The 22318-nt window shown below is 46.4% G+C and overlaps 1 protein-coding gene across 1 annotated transcript in view; it reads left to right on the top strand.

Annotated features, from left to right (window-relative positions):
• The window catches only part of CRACR2A (calcium release activated channel regulator 2A), a 137068-nt gene that overhangs the window by 85912 nt on the left and 28838 nt on the right, over positions 1–22318 (top strand). Inside the window, exons 8-12 of the mRNA XM_032158998.2 lie at positions 6747–6837; positions 9984–10079; positions 11983–12170; positions 17400–17471; positions 21376–21421. Coding sequence (XP_032014889.1) covers positions 6747–6837; positions 9984–10079; positions 11983–12170; positions 17400–17471; positions 21376–21421 — 493 coding nt within the window. The remainder of the gene's footprint in view (positions 1–6746; positions 6838–9983; positions 10080–11982; positions 12171–17399; positions 17472–21375; positions 21422–22318) is intronic.

Raw genomic sequence — 22318 nt, 5'->3', positions numbered from 1 at the left:
AGCACGTGTGCACACACACACACGCACACACACTCACACGCGCACTCACACGCGCACACACACACGCACACACGCAAACACACACACACATACACGCACACACACAGCCATCCTTTAGAGAAGGACATTTGCCAGAACCAGATATCTTGGGTGAAGGTGTTTAATCCCCTGAGCTGGACCTGGGTTTTCATCTGGGGTTTCAGTAGGACTCATTCTTTCCAATCCATCACTGCCCTTATGGCATCCTCAGTATCTCACTGGTACTCTCTCCCCTCTGCTGTTGAAAATCTCCTTCTTCTGAACTCACTTCTTCTTAGCTTTTCCCCTGAGAACTTCCCCATCCTCCCCACCACCAGAGCAGGTAGCTTCCTTCACTTCCCCCCAGCAGGGCTCTGAGGTCACAGGATGACCATCAGCCAGAACCTAGGAGGGTTCTTTCGGGTCTGCCTCACGGTGCATGGCTTCGTCTGTCTGTTCCTTTCCTCCCTGCCACTATAGCACTGGGCTCAATATTCTTAGATGCTAAATTACACAGAGAGTATAACTTCAGTCTGAAATATTTTGCCCAGAGTCACACTGTAAGAAGGGCTTAATCAACACTTTTCAATGTTGGTAGGATGTATGGACTTCTCTTTTCACATTTAGTCTTCTCTATTGAGCCTCCTCAGGTTTTATCCACCCCTATGTCTTCTGTCCCCAACCCCTTCACCATTCCTGCACACATTTCTTCACACCACATACAACAAGCTGCCACTTGATCCTCCACCCCCCAGTTTCTACTTGACCCTTGGCTGACATCTGAAGGAGCTATAGAGCAGTGGCTCTCAGAATGTGGTCCTTGGCCTCTGGAGAATCAGAAAACTTATTTAATTAGAATTTATTAAATGCACCTTATTGTGCTAGACACTTCCACGTGCATTATCTTTCTTAATCTTCACAACTTCTCTCTAAAGTAGGTATTACCAACTGATTTTTCAGATATAGAACACTTCAGGCTTACTGAGGCAATGTGGCTTATCCAAGGCTAGAAAGTTTGTAAATGTCAGAACCAAGACTTGAACCCAGACCGTCTGCTTCTGGATCTAATGAACTTTGAGGCAACCATACCCGTGTCAGCAAAGGGTCTATGACCTAGACTACCCTGAAACATGCCAGAAGAACTACCCAGCTATCATGGGGAAAGAAAAGGACGGGGAGGATAAATGTTAGTGCTCATGACTGTTGTTAATGCTGGCTCCTCCACATCTTTGTCCTTCTGTTCCACTAAGAACTCAAGTCTCTTGCCCTCACTCCTCTTTCATGTACCTCTTCTTCGTCTCTCCTGCATTATGTAACTCAAAATGATTAGGGTCAGATAGTAGAAAATGGAATAATTAAATAGATACCTCTTGAGTTCTGGGAGCTGGGTGAAGAAGTGTTTGTTTTTTTTGTTTGTTTGAGACAGAGTCTCACTCTGTCACCCAGGTTGTAGTGCAGTGGCATGATCTTGGCACACTGCAACCTCCACCTTCTGGGCTCAAGTGATTCTCCTGCTTCAGCCTCCTGAGTAGCTGGGGCTACAGGCATATACCACCACACCTGGCTACTTTTTGTATTTTTAGCAGAGAGGGGATTTTGCCATGGTGGTCAGGGTGGTTTTGAACTCCTGACCTCAGGTGATCTGCCCACCTTGGCCTCCCAAAGTGCTGGGATTACAAGCGTGAGCCACTGTGCCCGGCCAGAAGGAGTGTTTTGAAAATGGCTAAGAGAAGATAGGTTGAATAGCTATGCCTACATGTCACTAATTAACAGCTCAGAGATCTTTGCTATAGGTTGTCGTCCTCATTTTGTCTAATATTTTTCCAATGGCATGAGTAAAGGAAGATAAAAGGAGAATGTTTTGAAGTAATAAAAAAAGTTCCATCCATAAAGAAGACCCAATATATATTAAGCTTTATGCACCAAACAACAAAACAGCAAGATACGTAAGGCAGAAGCTTTTAGAAAAAAATAAAGAAACCTTAATTAAAAAAAAAAGATTTTAGAAGACTTTAACAAATTTGCTTCAGATTTGGCACATTGGTCAGGCAAAAGTACATTAAGGGTATAAAGTATTTGAAGCCATCAATGAACACACTTTAGAGATGAATATAGAATTGTGTGCCTTACAAATAGAATATATACCCCTCTCACAGAAGTTGTGCAAAAATTGATCATGCTTGTGGCTACAGAGGAATGATAACCAATAGATTCCAAAACCATTTCTTACTCTAATATAATAAAACTAGAAACCAATAGTTTGTACCTTTTAATAAGCTATCTTTTAAATAACTCTCAGATACATTAAATTATAAAACCAACATTATAGATTATTTAGCCTACATCCTGACTGAAGATTTAAAATGTCAACAAAACTTGGAAGGTCATTGCATACACTAGATGACCAACTGAGACCTATTAGCATAGTGACAGGCTGGAAAGATGGACTAGAACCAGCAAACACAAAATCTAACAGAATTACATTTGAGATGTTGCTCTGTGTTCAAAATGCCAATGGCAGAAGCACAAAGTGGAGGAGATATGATTCAGTAGTACCATCTTTAAAACAAAAATGATCACACAGACATAAGATTTAGAGATTTTAGTTAACAAATGAGTTCAGCATACATCAACTGCAATGTGGCTGCCAAGAAAAGTTAATGAGGTTTTAGGCTGTATGAATAGATATGCAGCATCTAGAACAAGAGAAGCAATAGTCAGCTCTAATCTGCACAAATCAGACTCATACACTGGGCATTCAGTTTGGCACTCCCATGGCTTGAGAAAGATCATTACAGCCCATTTGAAGAAGCATGAAGGGAATTGTAAAGGGATTTGTAAAAAAATCCACGTGAGACACAGTTGGAGGAAGTGGAGAGGCTTGACCTGAACCCAAGGCAACTCCTTGAAGTCTTGATGCCGTTCTGAAATACATGAAAGGCTTTTATGCAGAAGAAGGGTAAGGTCATGGAAAGACAGATTTCTGTGAGCCAGAATATCCCAAAGATGAAATAACTACTTAGAGAAACAGCAAGTTCCCTGTCACTGGGAGTATTCTAACCTAGTCTGGGTAAGTACTTGACGTGGTATTGTCACAAGAATTTTAACACTGGAAAAACAGGTAGTTAGATCAGACAAACCTTCCAACTCTGAAGTTCTTTAACTCCCATGGTATCTAGTATTCCCTTGAAATGGTCCATGAGCTTCTGAGTTTGGTACCCAAAATTGTAAATTGAGTTTTTACAGGTTTTTGGCATTAATATTTTGAGTTCAGGCCCTGTGGGTGACATAAATGCCTGCATGTTTATAACCTAATTGAGACAACATGAACCCAAATGAAACAGTTGTTCAAGACTATTTAAGATTAATTGTTAAATGATCAAATGAAGACATATGCTGTCATCAGAGTTCAGAGAAGGGGCCACGAGGGTTGGAATAGATGGCAAAATCTTCACAGAGAAGAATTCAAAGTCTGTTTATCTGCATTAGGTAATAGAAGTGGTTTTAGAAATTGTGGCAACAAGGATGTGTATGATAAGCAAACATGATGAGTTGTCTCTTTCCCCTGATGGCAGAATATGGCGAGCCTTGCTGAATGTGACTCACCATATGTGCACATCTTTTTAGTGTCTCTTGCCGCCACTGCCCGCGCAGCCACTGCAGGGCTCCTGCAGACACAGGTTCCTGGCTCTGCAGCTCCTCCTCACACACAGCCTGGGTCTCTAATGGATTGGTCTGACAGGCACTTTTATTGACTGAGCTATTTCTTCTTCATCTTCCCAATTGCATCAGCATTTCCAAACCCAGCAGGTCTTTTATCCTTGAAACCAAGACTCTCTTCCCCTTGGGGAACACTGCCCTTTGCCCTCCACAGTCCATGATTAAAATGACAACAGTAAATAATCCCTTACGTTTACTGAGGGCTCTGTGGTTCTGACACTTTTCACATCCACTCTCGTTTGTTCTTTATGACAATGTAGGGAGGAACATAGGGCAGGTACCACCCCAGGATGTGAGGAGGTCAGAGCACTTACTGAAGGTCACACTGGGGAAAGGAGCTGGTTCTGGGATCAGAATGCAAGTCTTCTCATCCCTGTGCTGGTTTAGTGACATGACTGGTATGCACAGCACCTTAATCTTCCCCATTCCTGGGATTAGTGTGTTCTAACCCAGGCGTGTCATAGTCATTCAAGCCTGGAGAGTCTCACAGCAGACCAGCTTTCCAAAAGCTTGGTTCCATATATGAGTCTGGTTGGGCCCGGGGTCTCTGATGCCCACCTGGAATCCTAGGGCTTCTTTGTGAGTGAGGGCTAGGAGGAGGCACTCTTCAAACCCTGTATCTATCTTCCTGCCAGTTATTTTTTAGTGGTTTGTAAAATAACTTAATTCACATATCAGCAAGCTGGTATGTGAGCATGAAAAACTTAGAGTGTGTTAATTTAATCAAATAAAACGTAGATCAAAGTTAATATAGCACATTTAATTATATTATAGAATTAATGCCCTGCATGGTTATTAGAAATAAATGGTAAGCAGTTTATATGAATAACTTTATATGAATTGCTTTAGCAGAGCCAAATCAATGTTTAAGTTTCTCTCATCTTACTTTATTAGTTTTACAGTATTTATATAGCTGGAATCTCTGTCTAAAGTTTTCCTTGATATCATTTACCATCTAGCATCTGAGTTTCTTCAAACACAGGAAGGTAATTCCAGGGACCAAGAGAAAACATCTTGCTTTCTGAAAGTTCCTTCAAACTGTATCTGCTTCTGTGTCACTGAAGTATCAGGGTCAGTAGCATGAGACTTTTTCCTTACTTTCCCTCCAAGATTTTATTTTAATTCTTTTGAGTTAGCTCAGAGCAAAAGTAACAATCCCAAACATCGGTCATTTAAAAAGAAGAGATTTCTTATTCTTAGCCAAAAAGAGTAAGAGATGCAGGACGTATCCATAAAGACAAGGTCCTGGCTTGTGGAGGTCTGGGAGGACTGTCATCTCTTGCTGAGCCCACCCTGAGCCATTATTGTACAGTCACTCAAAATCAAGTTTCTGGTCTTGGGGGTGCAGCCAAGCAAGGGAACTCCAAGGCTGTGCTCTGTGATGAATGTCCCTGACCATGGAGTCTCACACACTGTTCCTTTGTCTGGGTCGGATTTGTGGTTTCTGTAAAGCTGGAAGGATGCCAATGAAAATGACTCCTGTTCATTGTTCACCTGTGCACATGGTGAAAATGCTCTCCCAACAGCTGGCAGGTGAGAAAGGGACAGAAATTGGGCTGTGGCAAAGCCTTGGACAGCAGAGAAGGTCTGGTCCTGGATCGGAGGCCCAAGTGGACATGGGAGGTAGGGGTTAAAATGATGGAGGGCTCAGCGGAATAAATATATTCCCATCCTTTATGTTCAGTTCAGAAATCTTCCTAGTACCTCTTAAAACTGAGAACCAGGGCTGTTTCCTCAATTATTGAAGTCTCTTAAATGGCACGGTGGGCTTGCCATCATTTAAGTTTAGAATGGCAGGGGCCAAAATTTGTGTGTGTGTGTGTGTGTGTGTGTGTGTGTGTGTGTGTGTGTGTTGCATGTTCAAAACAGGCCTTGAGAGCCACATTAGCCTGTTCACAGAGCCTAGAGTTTCCTTAACAGGATGGGGAGAGGATAGGGAGTAGGGGCCACAGAGAGGGTCTTTCACTGCATGGTCAGCAAAAAAGGTATGAAAATGCAACTACCTGGGAATGTTAATAATTCAGTGTGGTAACTCCCAGTTTCAGTTCCAATGCTAATACCAGATCTTTCCTGTTTGAATTTGGAGGGGCATTGAAGTTGGATGTATCATGGGGAGAGGGGGGAAACAGAAAAGGGTCATCCCTGGGGATGACCTACAAACCTTGTCCCCATGGCTGTGTGTTTGTCTTCATCTCTCTATAGGAGCACAATGCCTAGGTACTCACTTTCTGAGTGGGAGAGGAAAGAGTAGGGAGAGGATGCTGAGGAGAGTGGGGATGAGGACATCTCATTGTCATCGCCATCCTCCAACCAGCCTCGCCTGTCTCACACTGTCTGCCTGTGCCCTGGAGCCTGAGATGGCACGGGCACTAGACAGTGTGCCTTTTGCTTTGTGGTGGGGGGTGTGGTAGCTCTTGTTGTCATCATCATGGAATCTCTTGAGAATCTCATGAGAAACATGGATCACACAAACTCAAGCATACAGGGAGAGTCTCCTGAGAGTGCAGGGTCAGAGGGTCCTGATGTGGACAGGCGGAGCGAAAGCATGCAAACAGGGACAAGATAAACCAGGAAACGGAACAGGAAAGAAACCCACACGATGCAACTTCATGTAGTCCATGAGCGTGGGGATCAGTGGGAACAGGGATGGTATGTCTGGCAGAGGCTTGTGGGCTTGTGTTGAAATAAAATAAAATAAAGGGAGATGGTCCAGGGAAGCTTCACCGAGGAGCATAGGGATCATCTAGGAGTGATGGCTGGGGGACGGGAGGAGAGGCCACATGAAACCTACCAGTTCCAGGGGCAGGTCCCGCAAGGCCTCTGTGGTCTGCATCCCTTGTCGGGTTAGCTGATCCTGAGGGACTGCTCGTTAGCCTTGGCCGACCTGACCTATGCTGTCACCCCCACGCCCACAGCTCCAGAGTGGGGGACTGGTGTCTGAGCTCCAGGAGCTACCACTGTGGAATGGGGGAACCTCAACGCAGACTCTCCTTTTGCCACCTCTGTAGGAAAATTGCTGCTTATGATGAAGAAATCCAGCATCTCTATGAGGAGATGGAACAACAAATCAAAAGTGAGAAGGAGCGGTTTCTCCTGAAGGTAAGTGTGCGCTCCCCAGGCTTGGCTCTGAGGCCAGCTTGACATATCTGCTCTGTCTTCCCCAAGTTTAAGATTTTGGTGCCCCCATCCATGCAGTATTGATTCCCTCTTTCTCTGCTGTATTTTTTTTTTTCAAGGCATTTATCACCTTCACAGAGGACATGTAATATCCTTGTTTATCTTTATTGAGTGTCTATCTCCTGCTGCTAGCCTATAAGTTGCAAAAGAGCAGAGATTTTATCTTTTATTAACTAAGGTCTCCTCAGCACGTAGACAGTGCCTGGAACATACTAGGTGCTCAACAAGTATTTGTTAAATGAATGAATGAATGAATGAACAAGTGAATGAGTGAATGAATGAAAGGATGGAGGTTCATGCTTTCCCTGTTAAATTTGATCTGACATGGACTTCCTAGATTTATATGGCAAATGCACCCAAATGCACCAGCCCAGTTCACCCTGTGCCCAGCAGCTCCCCTAAGTGGACAAGCATTAGAGCCTGTGCTACCCATCCTTTACCCTTAGACACGTGGAAAATTTAATAGCCAAGAAAAAACAAATCCCACCTTCCACAGATACCATGGAGGAAGTGGTAACTCCCTTCCCTCTTCCTGGTCTGACCCTTATCAGCCCCTTCCCAAGCCCTGCCATTTGTCTCAAGAGGTCAGGATTGGCGAAATCCTCTTCTTTGCCAAGGTGAGCAGGATTCTTCTGGAAACATGTTCATAAAACTAAATTTAAAAAAAGCTTCAGAGAACTCTCTCGTACCCATTTTTGGACTATCTACTTGGTGGGTCCTCAGGAGAAAAGGCTTTGATCTTAGACGGCAGCCTCCTTTGCCGCTCAGCACTAAGCCTAGCTATTATCACAACCCCTTCTCTTGAACCAATTTTAAGTTTTATGCTGCCTCAGATTATCGACACTACTGCTCTATGTATTATCACAGATGTCCTTCAAACTGAAAGGGAATCGGAATGCTTTTCAAGAAAATCTGGTCACGTCCTGCAATGAGCGCCCTCTGGAGGCTTGTCAGCCTTTCCAGGCCTCCTCCCTCTTGTAGAGCCTGAAAGCATTCTGGTTGCTCTCGCCCCTCTACCTTGTTGACAGCAGACAGGACTCACACCCTTCTCACCAGCAGACCCCAGAATAGTTTCTGAGAACAGCAGCTCCCCACCCCACGTCCCCGCCATCGGACAGCCACCCCCTTTATCCCAAATGACATCCTGCACGGAGAGGCTGAGCTCCATGGGGCATCTTGTCCCCTCTGCCTGGGCCATGACTACAGGTCAGAGGTCCTAGCTAAAGGAAAAGACATGATTTCAGAAGTAAATGCTGCGTCAGGGCATGAGGGATGGGTGAGGGCAGAGGTCAAAGGAAAAAAATTCAAGGACAAGTTTGCATCACTGCAGGTGATCCAGCCTCCCTGTCCCCTTCTGCTCTCTCCTTCTCCATTCTTGACACCAAATGCCTTTAAAGCTCAGTGCTTAGATTTATGCCTTCTGCGTGAACATGGAAACTGCTCAGATGTTTTTGTAGCACTATTAAGCCATTAGATACAAAGGCTTTTGCCTGGAGATAGATCAGGGATAGTGGCGCTATGGTTTCTGACATCATGGAAAAGGCTGGACCCTCGGACCAGAATTTGGATCCTGGCTTGACACTTACCAGTTTGTTTGACCGTGAAGGAGTACCTAATCACTTGCACCTTCCAACCCCAGGATGTGATGCTAGAGCCCCTCAATGCCCTGTTCTGGTGCATTGTGAGGATGCTCTGTAGGCCCATTGTGGGTACAGCCACATCATCGTGGGGATTCTGGAGCCGCTCACTGCTCCCAGCATTTTTCAGAGAGAGCAGCAGCCAAGCTGAAGGAGGCAGATTCCCTGGGGCTGATTCTCTGGAAGCAAATGTTGGGAGCAGGTGCTGTCTGGTCAGATCATACCTCTGCCATTCATGTGGTTAACATGAGGATAATCACAAGCTGTCCCAGTGGTTCTTCTGCCCATTTACCTGCCTAAAAATGGGCAGAAGAACCTGGTAACATCGATAGAGGATGCGCAAGGAGCTTCCTGAGCCTTTGAATGGAGGCGTCCAAAGGCCTCTGGCCCGAGGGGGCCGTGTTCCACCACCGCGCTGCTGCCACTGTCATGCCAGGACACCCGTCTAGTGCAGCATCCCACGCTGTCCTCCTTGGGAAAGAGTCCTCCCATATCACAGGAACCCCAGGGGGCTCCGGTAGTGAGTTATATGGCAATTAACAATGGTTTCTTCTCTTCCTGCACATTTTGTACCTCCATTCTGCCTTCAGGCAAGTGGAGTGCTGCAGATGGCATGGGTATTTTTGTTTCTATTCTGTGAACAAACAGTGATCCAGAAGAATGAAGCAAGTTGGTTGGATGAAGCCAGGGCTGGAACCCAAGTTGTGTCCCGCTCGGCTCAGGGGCCTTACACCACAGATCTGGCTCTGCTGAGAGCATCAGGCACCTGACAGCCCACGCACTTCCCTCCTCATCCCATAGCCAGGCCTCTTCTCACCTGCTTCAGCACTTCTCTGTGGCGGAAGCCCAGCCCAGGGAAGGAGCAGATATTAAAACATCCTGAGGAGCAGGGCCCAGGAGAGTGGGAAAATATGAACACTTAGACCCTCAAGAGGGAGAGGAAGGCCTTGTGTTTCCAGAGCGAGGCCAATTTAAGGGATCTGATGCCAGTGCCCAACCTGGAACAGAATATCCAGGTCGGAAGGTGTCGGAGGGGTCATCTGCCTCCCCCAGTCACCCCCAATTTGCACATGAGGAGACCAAGGCCTGATGTTTGAACTCAGCCCCAATTCTCCCCGTTCAGTATTCCACCACTGGCTGACACTGCCCCTTTTTTGGCAGAGAGAAGGGTGGCGGTGCACAGTCATTGGACATGGTCACGCTTGCTGGGAGTTTGCATCCTGCCTCACTAAGGGCTTGCACTATCTCTGTCTCATTTGGTCCTCCCTGATGGGGCAGGCAGGTTACCAGAGCCCTGCAGTGCTGTGGGAAAAGCCCCATGGTCTAATAGGATGGGCCCTGATGTTGAGTAGGTTCAAGGTGGGAAAAAAAAACCTATAACCCAGGTGTGCTACATTTGTGTCCTGTGTGTCCCTCTTTCCGGCTCGGCAGGACACAGAGAGGTTTCAAGCCCGCAGTCAGGAGCTGGAGCAGAAACTGTTATGTAAAGAGCAGGAGCTGGAGCAGCTCGCCCAGAAGCAGAAAAGGGTATGTTGCCATCCATGGCCCCAGAGTACCTGGCTCTTCACTCCATCCTTTTCTCTGCCTCTTGCCCACTTTCCCTGCCATTCACTTAAGGACTTTTGATTTTTTTAACCTGAGAAGAACTATTTAGTCATGCAAAAGATAGCATTTAAAATCACAGGTGATCCCAAGATAAAACCTTTACTTCTCCAATACCAGGTGTTTAACTTGGAAAAGTTGCCAAGCATTCCCCCACGAGGTATCTGCAGACATGTTCCTATAATTATACCCAGGAGCCATGAGAATGCCAAAACTTGAATTTGTTTCCTGCCTCCTGTATAAGAAAAGAGGGGAATGCTGAGGTACAAGAGACATTGTCTACCACGATATTTGGGGGGAGGCTGCAGATACGTTTCTTCCCTCTAGAAAGGCCATGGATACCTCTGCTGGAACAGGCTCTTCCAAGGTCAGCCTGTCTCTTCCCTGGCTGTGTGGTGCCTAGACAGGTTCATTGGCATCCTTTGTGGCTGCTCCCATCCCTGCAGGAAGGATGCAGACACCAGACACTCCTCTCTGATGTACCTGAGCCTCCAGGAGGTAGGCTGGGTGGTGCCTTCTGCAGGGCAGTGTCTCTATGGCTGTGTCTCTGTGGCTGGGAGTGCCTGGCTAACGACCCCAGAAAGACTGACTACCTAGGCAAGCCTCCTACTTAGTGGTCTCCACTCCTTAGCAAGGGCTCCTGAGGGAGACAGACAAGGGTGCCACTGGCCTCCTGTTTTGTTGTGCCTGGTGCTGGAAGGAGTACAGCTCTGGACAGACGAAGACACATTGCTTCCATTTCAATAGAGAGGGCTATTTTTAGCAGCACATTAAAATCCACTTGAAGACAGCCCTGCTAAGACTAGAGACTATTCCACTGCTGCTGCTACCCAAGCTATGAATGTAGGTCTCTTTCCTTCTGCAGCAAGATGATTTCTGCTCCGGGAACTGCCAGCTGCCTCCCCATTTCCCCATCCACAGTTGTACCTTGCTTCTCCTAGTCTTTCTCTTCCTCTCTATTATGCATCAAGTTCCTAGCAATTAGATTTATCCCTCAAATGAATGATTGCCGTTCAATTTAATTACTGCATGCTTGCCTGATTACACAGGAGCCTGTTGAGAATCACACCAAATTCCTTGTTGTTACTTCTTCCTCCCCTTACTGGCCACATTCATTAAACTAAATGTATTATGATATATGTACCTTGGTTTGATTCTTCCTCTGGTGAGAGGATTGGAAGCTCTGCAAAGCATAATCAACAGCCAAGAAAAGCTGAAGCTATAAAAATGCAGGGTTTTTAGTTGCTTTAGGGACATAGAAAAGGTCTGTGTTCTGTTTGAACTGTTTTAGTTATTTCCTAAGAATTTTCAGTGCTTCCGGCTACCCTTAAAAGCTTCTCTAGATTAATGGAATTGGAGTTGAGAGGAGAAAAGGGAATATATAGATTTGCTATCAGCGTGCAAAATTGGGAAGGATGAAGCAGGCCATTTAGCTGTTCCCCTTCTCCATCAAGGACCAAGGAAAAGAAATTGGCTTAAAGGACAACAAGACGGATTTAGGTTAGATCTCAAGGCCATTCACACAGACAGATTGTGGAAGTTCCTTTGCTAGTGGTCTTTTTGAGTGGAGCAGCTACTCCTGGACTATTTAGTGGTCCTATGTGGAGACAGGGGAGAGACAAGATGTGCTCTGAAAGCTCCTTCCTGCCTAGAGGAGTGTATATGTGTGAACTGAAGAGAGGACAATGCTGATTTAGGCTTGAGGCCAGTGAGGGGTGGCAGTGACAGTTCCTGCCTGCCAAGCGGGGAAAACAAGCTGAGGCCAGGGCAGGCCCTCCTGACAATGGTGGTCACTCGTCACTCCCCTCTGCTTTCCACTCCTTTGCAGCTGGAAGGTCAGTGCACAGCCCTGCATCACGACAAGCATGAGACCAAGGCTGAGAATACCAAGCTGAAACTCACTAACCAGGAGCTGGCCCGGGAGCTGGAACGGACCTCTTGGGAGCTCCAGGATGCTCAGCAGCAGTTGGAAAGCCTCCAGCAAGAGGCCTGCAAACTCCACCAGGAGAAGGAGATGTGAGTCCAACCTTTGTCCACTCCTCTGCTGTCCTCCAGCACCACCCCCCACTATGGGCGTGTCCCCTCGCCGCTCAGAGACCCTGTCTCCTTGCCTGTGAAATGTGGATTTGGGCTTGTTGCTCCCTTAGACTCTTCTAACACTCTTCTAGGATTCTGACCCTATTAAGCGGACCGGTTCTGTGTCCAGCATTGCCTAGAATTGACCAGAAATGTACGGCCCTGTTCTCAGAAAATGCATTCGGTGATTAGAAAGACATGTTATTCCACAAACAAATATGAGGGAGTCTGTGGGCAAATGCTGAGTGAGCAGACAGATCCTAAGTGACTGTGGTTGTGTAGAGACCTGGGAGGCCAAGAGGGACCAGAGGGAAGCAGGAAGGCTTCCAGGATCAGCCTGTGATCTGACGGAGCGTGTGTCACTGCCCTGGACTCGCCTCTCCATCTCTGCCCATTTTTTTCACCATGTTCCTCAGATTCAACTGTGTGGTCCCAGTAGAGGGAGACCCCACATCTCTCAGGGCCTGACCTGCCAATGGCGTCCAGCCATGGGGTTAGTTTACTAGACAGAGGCACACCTGAGGCAGAATCAAGCCTAGGTCTGCACCTTACGCTGGAGGAGTCCCTGAAGAGTCAGTAATTTATCTTGTCTTGGGAGTATTAGGTTTTAGAACAAATGTACTCTGAGGCTCAGGGCGGAGGACTCTCATTTGTTTATTTGTATATTCATGTATCATATAGTCAATGACTTATTCATTTGGCAAACATTTATTCTGTGCTAGCTACCGTGCTGGGCATTCAATATATCTCACTATGTCAATAATTTGACATCCTCGCATTTGATCTTTAAATCATCCTGGGCCAGGCGCGGTGGCTCACGCCTGTAATCCCAGCACTTTGGGAGGCCGAGGCGGGCAGATCACGGGGTCAGGAGTTCAAGACCGGCCTGACCAACATGGTGAAACCCCATCTCTACTAAAAATACAAAAATTAGCCAGGCATGATGGCGCACGCCTGTAATCTCAGCTACTCGGGAGGCTGAGGCAGGAGAATGGCTTGAACCTGGGAGGCAGAGGTTACAGTGAGCCGAGATCGTGCCACTGCACTCCAGCCTGGGCGACAGAGTGAGACTCCGTCTCCAAAAAAAAAAAAAAAAATTTCCTGGTATGGCAGGTTCTGCCATTATCGAAGAGGAAACTGAGGTTCAGAGGTTTAAATAACTGTCCCAAGATGCTAAGAGTTAGGCACATGTTGCTGATTTTCCCTAGAGAGTAACAAGCCTGCAGAAAATATTCTTACAAGAGTCGGACTGGCTATCATTTACTCGTGCATTCGTTCGTGCACTCTTCATTCTTTCATTTATTCTGAAAAACGTAATTGTGTGTCCGATCCTGAAAGGTACCAGGTAGTACTGAAAGTCTGATTTTAGGGAAAAGGGCAGTGCTACTTACCAGAACTTGTTTGATAGATGTTAAGTCCCCTTGTTCAAAAGTGAAGGTGCTCACTCTGTCTGACTGCTGGCAGGATTTTGGTCCATAGGCCTAAATAAAACTGCTCTGCTGGTTTGACTTACGTGCGGAATCCTGTACCATTTGGCACTAATTGCCTGGGGTAAAAGGAAGGAGACCTGTTTGAGCTGGGAATTCACCCGAGTAAGATATCCCTAGTTAAAAAAAAAAAAGCAAAAACAAAAAAAACTCCCAAGTAGCTGACTTAACATAAGCCCCTCCATTCCAATTCTTGGATGACCAATTGTGGAAGGACAACATATTTCATTGTGAACAAGCAAAATCAGTTCCTCCTCATTGAGAAGAGGTCAACAAGGCACAGGCATCTAGCTTTACAAACAGAATTAAGGATGCAGGCTCTCGAAATTCAATCAAGCTCTAAAAGCAACAAACATCTGAAGGCACAAGCATTAGGACAGCAAATGGAAATAAACACCCAGTGCTGGAACATCACATCACAGCATGAGGATTCAAAGCTTTCTGAAGTCTTATCTTAATTAACCGAGCCAGAGACACAATCTCTGGAGGCTGGGAATTGAAAAAAAGGGAAGGAGGGAGGGTTGGGAGGAAGAGAGAAATATGACTCCAGAACATTCACAAACTGGTTTTCAAGAAGTTTGCAGTTTCTTGTGCAGCTGGGGAGCATGCTGGGGCCCGGAGAGCATGTCCTGTCCAGGGAGGCCGGGAGAGCAGTGCAGCGAGAGGCTTAGCTTGTTCTCCATAGAGCAGGGTTTCAGACCGGCAGATGGAGAGGACTTTGATGCTCTGGTTCACCTCCTTCACTTTATGCATGAAGAGACCGAGGCTCAGAGAGGTGTAGTGACCTGCCCAAAGCCATGCAGCTAGCTAGTGCCGGATAACAGGGACGGAGCCCAGTTCTCCTGATAGTCCCCTGCTCTCCGACAGGGTCTTGCTGCTCCGCGCTGCTGCAGAGCAGCTAGGAGAGGAAAGGGTGTAGTTGGGAGGTGAACAGGCTTAGTCACTGATCAGCAAGAATTCTGAACAGGCAAAATTAATTTTCCTGATCTCTGAAGATGCTCAAGGTAGCAGAAGTAGATTTTAAAATGAGATAAAGAAAGAACTATCAAGCAGAGAGATAATGTAAAGATGAAGGTCAGCTGAGAAGCAGCAACTCTGTTTTTTAATTAACTTTTATTTTGAGTAAGTAGTTATGACAAGGCAGGAAATTCAAAAGGCACAAAAGGTTGTGTGCTCAAAAAGAAGTCTGTGTCCCCGACATGGCCCCGATCTGCAGTCATCAGAGCCACCAGTCATGGTTTCTTGTGGATCCTTTGAGAGTATGTTGTGTATATGCAGGCACAGGCACATATATGTGCGTGCACACGCATGCATACACGCACACCTTTCCTTTATAAAACAGTAGCATACTAAGCATACTGTTCTGTATTTGCATTGCAGTTTTCACTTGACAGTATGTCTTGTGAAGTACCCCATAGCTCATCCCTCCCCTAAAACAAAGCCAACAGCAGTTCCCTGAGGGTAACCATCAACGCCGCACCAATTACCACTCCAAACAAACGCAGGTTCTTTCCCTTTCAGTTTACATATTACCCGTGTATACACTTTGAGCCTCTAGGTTAGAAGGACTTTAGAGGTCATTTAGTCAAATATCTAAGTGTCTTTTTTTTTCAGAGTGCCTTTCTTTTGTTGACACAAAAATATATTTCTGAATATATGTGTGTATATATGGATGTACAAATATCCAAGCAGATATGTTTACTAGACAAATAGAACAGTACCTGTATTCACATGTATTTCTAATACATATGTATGGATATATAGCTCCAGTGGTCACTGGTGCTGTGTGTGCAGAGCCAGAGAAGACTTAGAATTTGGGAACTGGCTATTTGGTAAAACACTCCGTGAGAACCCAGACCTTAAGTCCCTGGTGAATGATTTTCCTGAGCAGAGGAAAAGCTGTGAGCTCCTGGCCACCCCTGGAGAGAGGCAGGATACAGGGTGGGGTGGGGGGACCCTAAAGCACAGCACCAGGATCTTCAGCTCCGAGGGCCCAGCGTCGGGAGCAGGCAGCTCTGCTCACAGAGCACTCATCAGAGCAGAGTCCCAGACAGGGGTTTAGAGACCCAGTTTGGATAATGGGAAATACGTTGTTTTTCTTCAAGTTGAAATTAAATATAATTGGTAATAAAATGTCAGGAATTTGTGTCTCTGCAGGAGCCAGAGAAGGTTTGTTGCTTAATTGGAATTGTCTGAGTTGAACTTAGAATTTCATTCAGCCTGTTATTGCTGTAAATTGACATTACAATTATTCTATAAAGTGGGGAAAAAAAGAAACATCATGCTTAAGGAATCAGGTAAATAGGAGCTTGGCAGGAGAGTCCTGCGGGCCAGCATGTTGGCGCTGTTTTTGCCGGTTCAGTAATGATACTGATGGGGTGGCAGAGGGGTGCTTGCCCAGCCCAGTGTGTGCACAGCCTGGCAGCCCTGACAGCCCATGGAAGGTGACGCCTGTATCAACTTGCAAGATGCTCCCTACATGAAAAGCTGTGCTGCCGTTTGGAAACGTGAAACTGTGGACTGTTGTAGTAAGATCGGAGGGTGATTTAAAAATGTCTACAGCATGGTATAGAACACAGAAGGAAAAATGAAGAGAGAATTGTGAAGTTAAGCCAGTTTCCCCGTATCACCTAATTTCTTATTTTTTTCCTTTCCTTTCTTCCCTGACTGATGCTGAAGACCTCCCCAATTACCCCATCTTTTCTTCCTCTTTTTTCTTCCTTCTTTTCCTCCTTCCTTCATTCCTTCCTTCCTCTCTTCCTCCTTCCCTCCCTTTCTTCCTTCCTTGCTCCCCCTCACCTCTTTTACTCTCTCTCTCTCTCCTTTCTTCCTACAACTATTTGCTGATTACACCTCCATGCCAGGCACTGTGTTGAGGGTATCAATGTAAACAAACCAGACACAGCCCTGTGTCCACAAACCTCCCCACCTGAGTTGCCCTCCAGTTGCCCTGATTCACAGCCTCCCTGCCTCTCTCTTCCTTTCCTCACAACTCCTGTTATAATTAACACGTTTGCACAGTGATATCAATGATTATAATAGATACATTCAATCCCTGCATTACAGCTGAATCATAAGTCAGAGAAATGAGTGCCCAATAGTGAAAAGTCCAGATGTCTGGAGACTTTGGGAGGAAGGTGGGAAAGAGAAGGTGATTCTTCCAGAGCTCCTAAAAACATACTGAACCAGCCTCTGGGTGGGGCGAGAATGGGAGAGAAGGTGATACAAATTCTGCTCTCACCCTTCAAGGTCTGGCTGGAGAAGGATGTGGATTCTAATTCCCTGAAGTCTGGATAGGATAGGGCAGCTTGGAGCCTGGACACACTCTTTAGTGACCATCCAGCCTATTCACAGGTGGCATGTGAAGTGGCTGTGGAATGAGGCTGGGTCTGGGGTTAGGAGGGGACCCTGGTTCAGTCACGGATTGCCTGTGTGAACTGGAAAGACTTAGCAGACTTCTTTGATGGTCAGAGTCTGTGAAATGAGGATAAGTTCACCTCCCAAACTGGGCATGTGTGATGCCCAAAGCACTTGCATAGCATAGGAGCTCTCCAGGAGAAGGCCACCTTCCTCCAGTGCCCTCCGTCCCCAGCGCGGCATCACCTGCTGGGCTCCAGCATGAGGGGTCTGGGCATCGGCTTCCACCTGGGAGCTCACCGCAATGTGTCTGCCTCCTCCCCAGGGAAGTGTACCGCGTGACGGAGAGTCTCCAGCGTGAGAAGGCCGGGCTCCTCAAGCAGCTGGATTTCCTAAGGTGCGTTGGTGGGCACTGGCCTGTGCTGAGAGCACCTCCCAGAAGCCTGGGGTTGGAAGGACCAGTCTGAGGGTCATCCTTGCCTACGTGCTGGAAAAACGTGCCTGCTGAGAGAGCGCCCTCATTCCCTTGGTCCCCAATGCAGTGTGTGGACCACTGAGTAGCCACTCTATTATGTTTGGTCCATTTACACACGCACCCACATCCAGTTTAGTCCTCCTGGTGGGGAGGCTCTGCCCCACTCCTCTGAGTCCCTCACAGGACTGTGCTTGGTACTCGATCACAAGTGAGCAGAGCTGGGTTTGATGAGCGTTTAATCTATGCTAGAAATATTATCTCGTTCATCGTCAGCAAAACTGTTAGGTGAGTAGGGCGGTTAATTCACAGGAATTAACTGATGGGGAAGTTGACATTAGAGGAATGAAGTAATTTACCACAGGCGACGCAGCTACTCGCTGATGGAGCCACAATGGAAATCCGTAACTCAGCTGTGTTCTGTTCATGTTTGTTGAATGAGTAAAGGAATCACAAACAGAGCACCGAGAAAAAGCTTTCTCAGCCTTCAAAGACCCCCAGCAATAAACTCAAAGTTTACTGGTCTGGAATGTGCACCACCCTCCCCTCCTCAGAAAAACAAACCCATGTGGGGAAAGATGGAATTTTTGATGTTGCCCATGAAGTTTCTAAGTCACTGCCTGCTGAGCACCTCCTGGGGAATGGTGAGGAAACAGAAGGACTTTGGGTTCTGATTTTTGAAGTGCAAGTGGTTTTGAATCACTTCCCAGTTATGTTATGAAGGTTTTTGTTTTTGTGAAAGCAAGGGAAGCTCACTGTGTCTGGCATGTACGATGCTACCAAATGGAAAAGTGCTTCAACCTGAATGTGTTTCAGATTGATTGTGCTCAGTGCATGATTCAGTCAGGCCTTCAGAGCCAGGGCAACATGTAAACGGGTTCTTAGGCGACCAAGCTATAATCCATTTGCGAGAAGGTCTTGATTCTTAGGAAGGCTTTAGTAAAAGGAAGAGAACAAAATGTATAAGGACAAGTTTGGGGTCTTTTTTTTCTATTGCATTTAGAAAAAAATAAAAGGGTAGATTGAAAAAGAATGGGCAGGGGAGAATGACAAGGCAGCTCTCTACAAATACTTATGGGTGTTTCTAATGGAGGCTAGCATCTGCGCAGAATCACAAAAGCCCTGAGGCCTTTCTGTGCCATCGATCCAGGGTTACCGAGCTTCAGCCCCACTGGCTAATGAAAGCTGAGAGGTGGAGGGAAGACCTCATGGCAGATCTCTCCTTCACAGTGAAACCACCAGGAATCAAGGGAGAGATAATGCTGAGGTAGGGGTGGGGGAACAGTGGGAATGTCGGGGGAGGGCAGGGGTGGAATGGTGGTGGAATCAGGACAACAGCTATGGTGTGACGGGGTGAGAAGGGCTGCCATCCGAAGGACAGTGGGTACAAATGCAAGCAATTTCAGGGCACTTGATTAGGAACATGCACTTTGAAGTTGGATCTGATTCAAAACCCAGCACTTCCTCTCATTAGCTTGTGTGACCTTGGGCAGTTGACTTAACCAATCCAAGTCTTAATTTTCCCATGCCTAGCTTACAGGCTTCTTTTGAGAATTAGATGTTACATGTGAGTAGGAATCACAGTAGAGCAGTGATACGAACAAAAGCAGATATGTTTCTTTAAATACTGAGGCTTCTGTATGGGGCTGGCCACATCCTCGTAAAGCAGGAAGCCACAAAGCAGGAAACAACGCAACCTGCTTTCCCAAAAACGGTGGGACTTTCCACGTCTCCCAAGGTCCTCTCTCAGGTGAAAGGGTGCTAACTCACAGCTCCGCGCGGAGCGAGGGTCCCTCTGGCACGAGCAGCTCACTTTGCCATTCTCAGGACTTGTGAAATAACCTCCGTGTCCCTCCTGACTTGTTCTGAAGGCCCTGGCTGTGTGCCTGCCTGCTCACCTCATGCAGGTAACCGAAAACAACCCTGGCACATTCCTAATGTTTTCTGCAAGACTAGGGGAATTGGAAGTCAGTTGCCCAGGTGGTGACTCCTCAGGCCCCACCTAAAATCTCTTTCTATAGTGTACAACACACTTAGCAGAGCACCTGGCCCACAATAAGTGCCCCATAAATGGCTGCATTATGATGATCAGGGCCTAACCATAGCTGTGCCCTCCCTTCCCCTTCAAAAGTGTGGGTTTGTTCAGAGGTCACTGGCCAGAAGAGTCATGGAATCACAAAACTGCTAAGCACTTTGAGGTCATCTGGCCTGCCCTCTCCACCTCTTGTGTTAATGGATGAAATTCCCAGCTGTGAACCCCAAGTGCGTTCTGCAGTCGTGCTGCAGACCCAGTCAACTCACTTTCCCAACTGCCCCTACTTTAAGTCCTGGAAAAAAGACTCCTCCTTTTCCATCCTCATGCTTGCTCCTGTTTCACAGCTGGAACCATTCGATAAGAGCTTCCTCCCATGCCCATGTCTCTGCCTTCTTCTCTGTTATTGTGGATGTACTCCCCATACTCATCACAGAGGCCACCCCCCACCCCTGTGCCCAACTCACATTCTAGAATTAGAGCCTGTCCCTTCCTGGCTCCTCAAGGACTAGTCCAGCATTTGTTCTTTCTCTCCTCCATTGTCAGTTTTATCTCTTTTGAAGATACCTACAAATGTACGCTAATGTTTCTTGTCTAACATCTCTTGTCCTCACTTCTCCACCCAGCTACTTGCCATTTCTTCAACCCCTTTACAACAAAACTTTCAGAAGAGTTGTTCACATCCACTGTCTCCACTCCTTTTCTTCACATTCTCAACCCACCAATCAGGCCTTTTCCCCACCGCTGTTCCAAAAAAACAGTTCTTACCCAGGTCACCAAGGACCTCCATGTTGCTACAAATATTCGTCAAGTGTCGGGACCCCACCCTTGCCCCTAGCAATCTATTCTTAGCACCCATCCAGAGGGATCCTTTGAAAACGGGAGCCAGATCTTGACACTCCTTTGCCATCTGCTTCACCCCCACCACCCCCAGCCCCTTAGCTTCATATCTCATTTGGAATAAAAATCAAAGTTTGTACAGTGTCCCACAGGGCTGTGAAGAGACAGGTCCTGACCACCATCCACTTTTTCTCTGGCTTCATCTCCTAACTACTCTCCCTTTGGGCACTCTACTTCCTCCTTTCTATTTCTTGCTCACACTAGTTGTGTCCCAGCACAAGGCTTTGCCCTAGCCTCTCCTCTGCCTGGAATGCTTCTCCCGCTCCTTCAAGGCTCTGCGCAAATGCTGTCTTATCAGTGAGGACGTCACTGACCACTGTAGTTGAAATACTACTCCACACTCTGGCTTCTTTTACTCCACTTTCCTGCTTTATTTTCTCAATAACAGTTATCCCTCCACTAAAATACAGTTCTGTGAGGCAGGAACTTTTTGTTTTGGTCATTGGTGTGACCTTGATGGCTAGAAGAGTGCCTGACATACAGTGGGTGCTCAGGAGACATTTGAGTGAATGCGTGCATGCATGCATGCATGAATGAATGAATGAATGGTGCGGAGAGAAAGGAAGAGGGAGCCCAACAGGAAGCTCCCAGGTGGAGCTGGAATGCTGGGGTCCCCTCTGTAGGCAGTGCCCCTAATGATAAGAGAGGCCATGCATAATCCTGATGGGCCACGGGTGTTTCAAGGGCATAGTCTATCCCCCACATCTGTGTGTACCTATCTGTACACACAAACTATCCTCTACCATTAATCACATCCCTACGGAAGGAGATTCCACAGACTCCCTGGTCTTCCATACCACACCTTCCCCTGCACCCATCTGACTAGCGAATTGGCTGCCGTTGGATCTGTCAACTGCAAACTCCATGTTTGAATAGATTCCCCTTTACCATCCACAGGGAAAGGAACAAGCACCTTCGGGATGAACGGGACATATGTTTTCAGGTAATTGGCCGGTTCTCCCTTACCTGTGGGGGACCAAGGGCTGTGGTCCACTGGACAGCCAGATCCATGTCGAGACTGGCCCAGCAATATCCTGACACTTGGGATCTATTCGGCAGGATGATGGCATAAAAATGTTTTGCAAATAATAAAAATTCAGGGTGGCCTACTGAGTAACAACGTGTTAATTTTCCACAGAGTAACGCAGTTTCCTGTTGGCACAACAAGACTAAAATATTTGGGAGGGTCGCACATTTCTTGGATGCAGAAATGATAGTTCTATCCATGAGATGGCGCAGTTGAAATGTCATCATCGCTTCTAAACCAAAATGCACACAGCTTTCTTCTTCATTTAAATTTTTATCTCGATGAAAATTTTGCGTTTTACACTGTCATAGACCACATCAGAAATGTGTATTTCACTGTTTTCATACTTGATTTCATGAACAATTTTTCTCTATCCTATAGGGACCCCTACTCTGCCATACCTGAGTACCATGTCTCTCTCTCTCTCTTTCTCTCTCCCTCTATATATATAGTGTGTGTGTATATATATATACACACATATATATATGGTGTGTGTGTGTATATATGTATATGTATATAGGTATGTATGTGTATATGTGTGTGTGTGTATATATATATATATATGTATATATATACACTTTCCTAAATGACATGAAATCCTATATTTATTTAAAGGTCTTCACTGTGGACCACATTGGCCAAAACCTAGGATTTCATGTTCTTACTCATCTTCCCCTTTAGACAGGAACCACTGGGTGCTCTGAAGGGAAGAAAAATGAAGGCCAAATTGATTGATGTGACTTCCTAATCATCAGGGTTACCATCCTATGAATTTCATGTGTGTCCCTAGGCAAGTCATTTACCACCTTGGAC

The sequence above is a fragment of the Hylobates moloch genome, unplaced genomic scaffold (genome assembly GCF_009828535.3).
Source record: "Hylobates moloch isolate HMO894 unplaced genomic scaffold, HMol_V3 SCAFFOLD_8, whole genome shotgun sequence".
NCBI lineage: Eukaryota > Metazoa > Chordata > Mammalia > Primates > Hylobatidae > Hylobates > Hylobates moloch.
The sequence above is the reverse complement of the archived record's forward strand: the minus strand, read 5'-3'. Positions and strand labels throughout refer to the sequence as shown.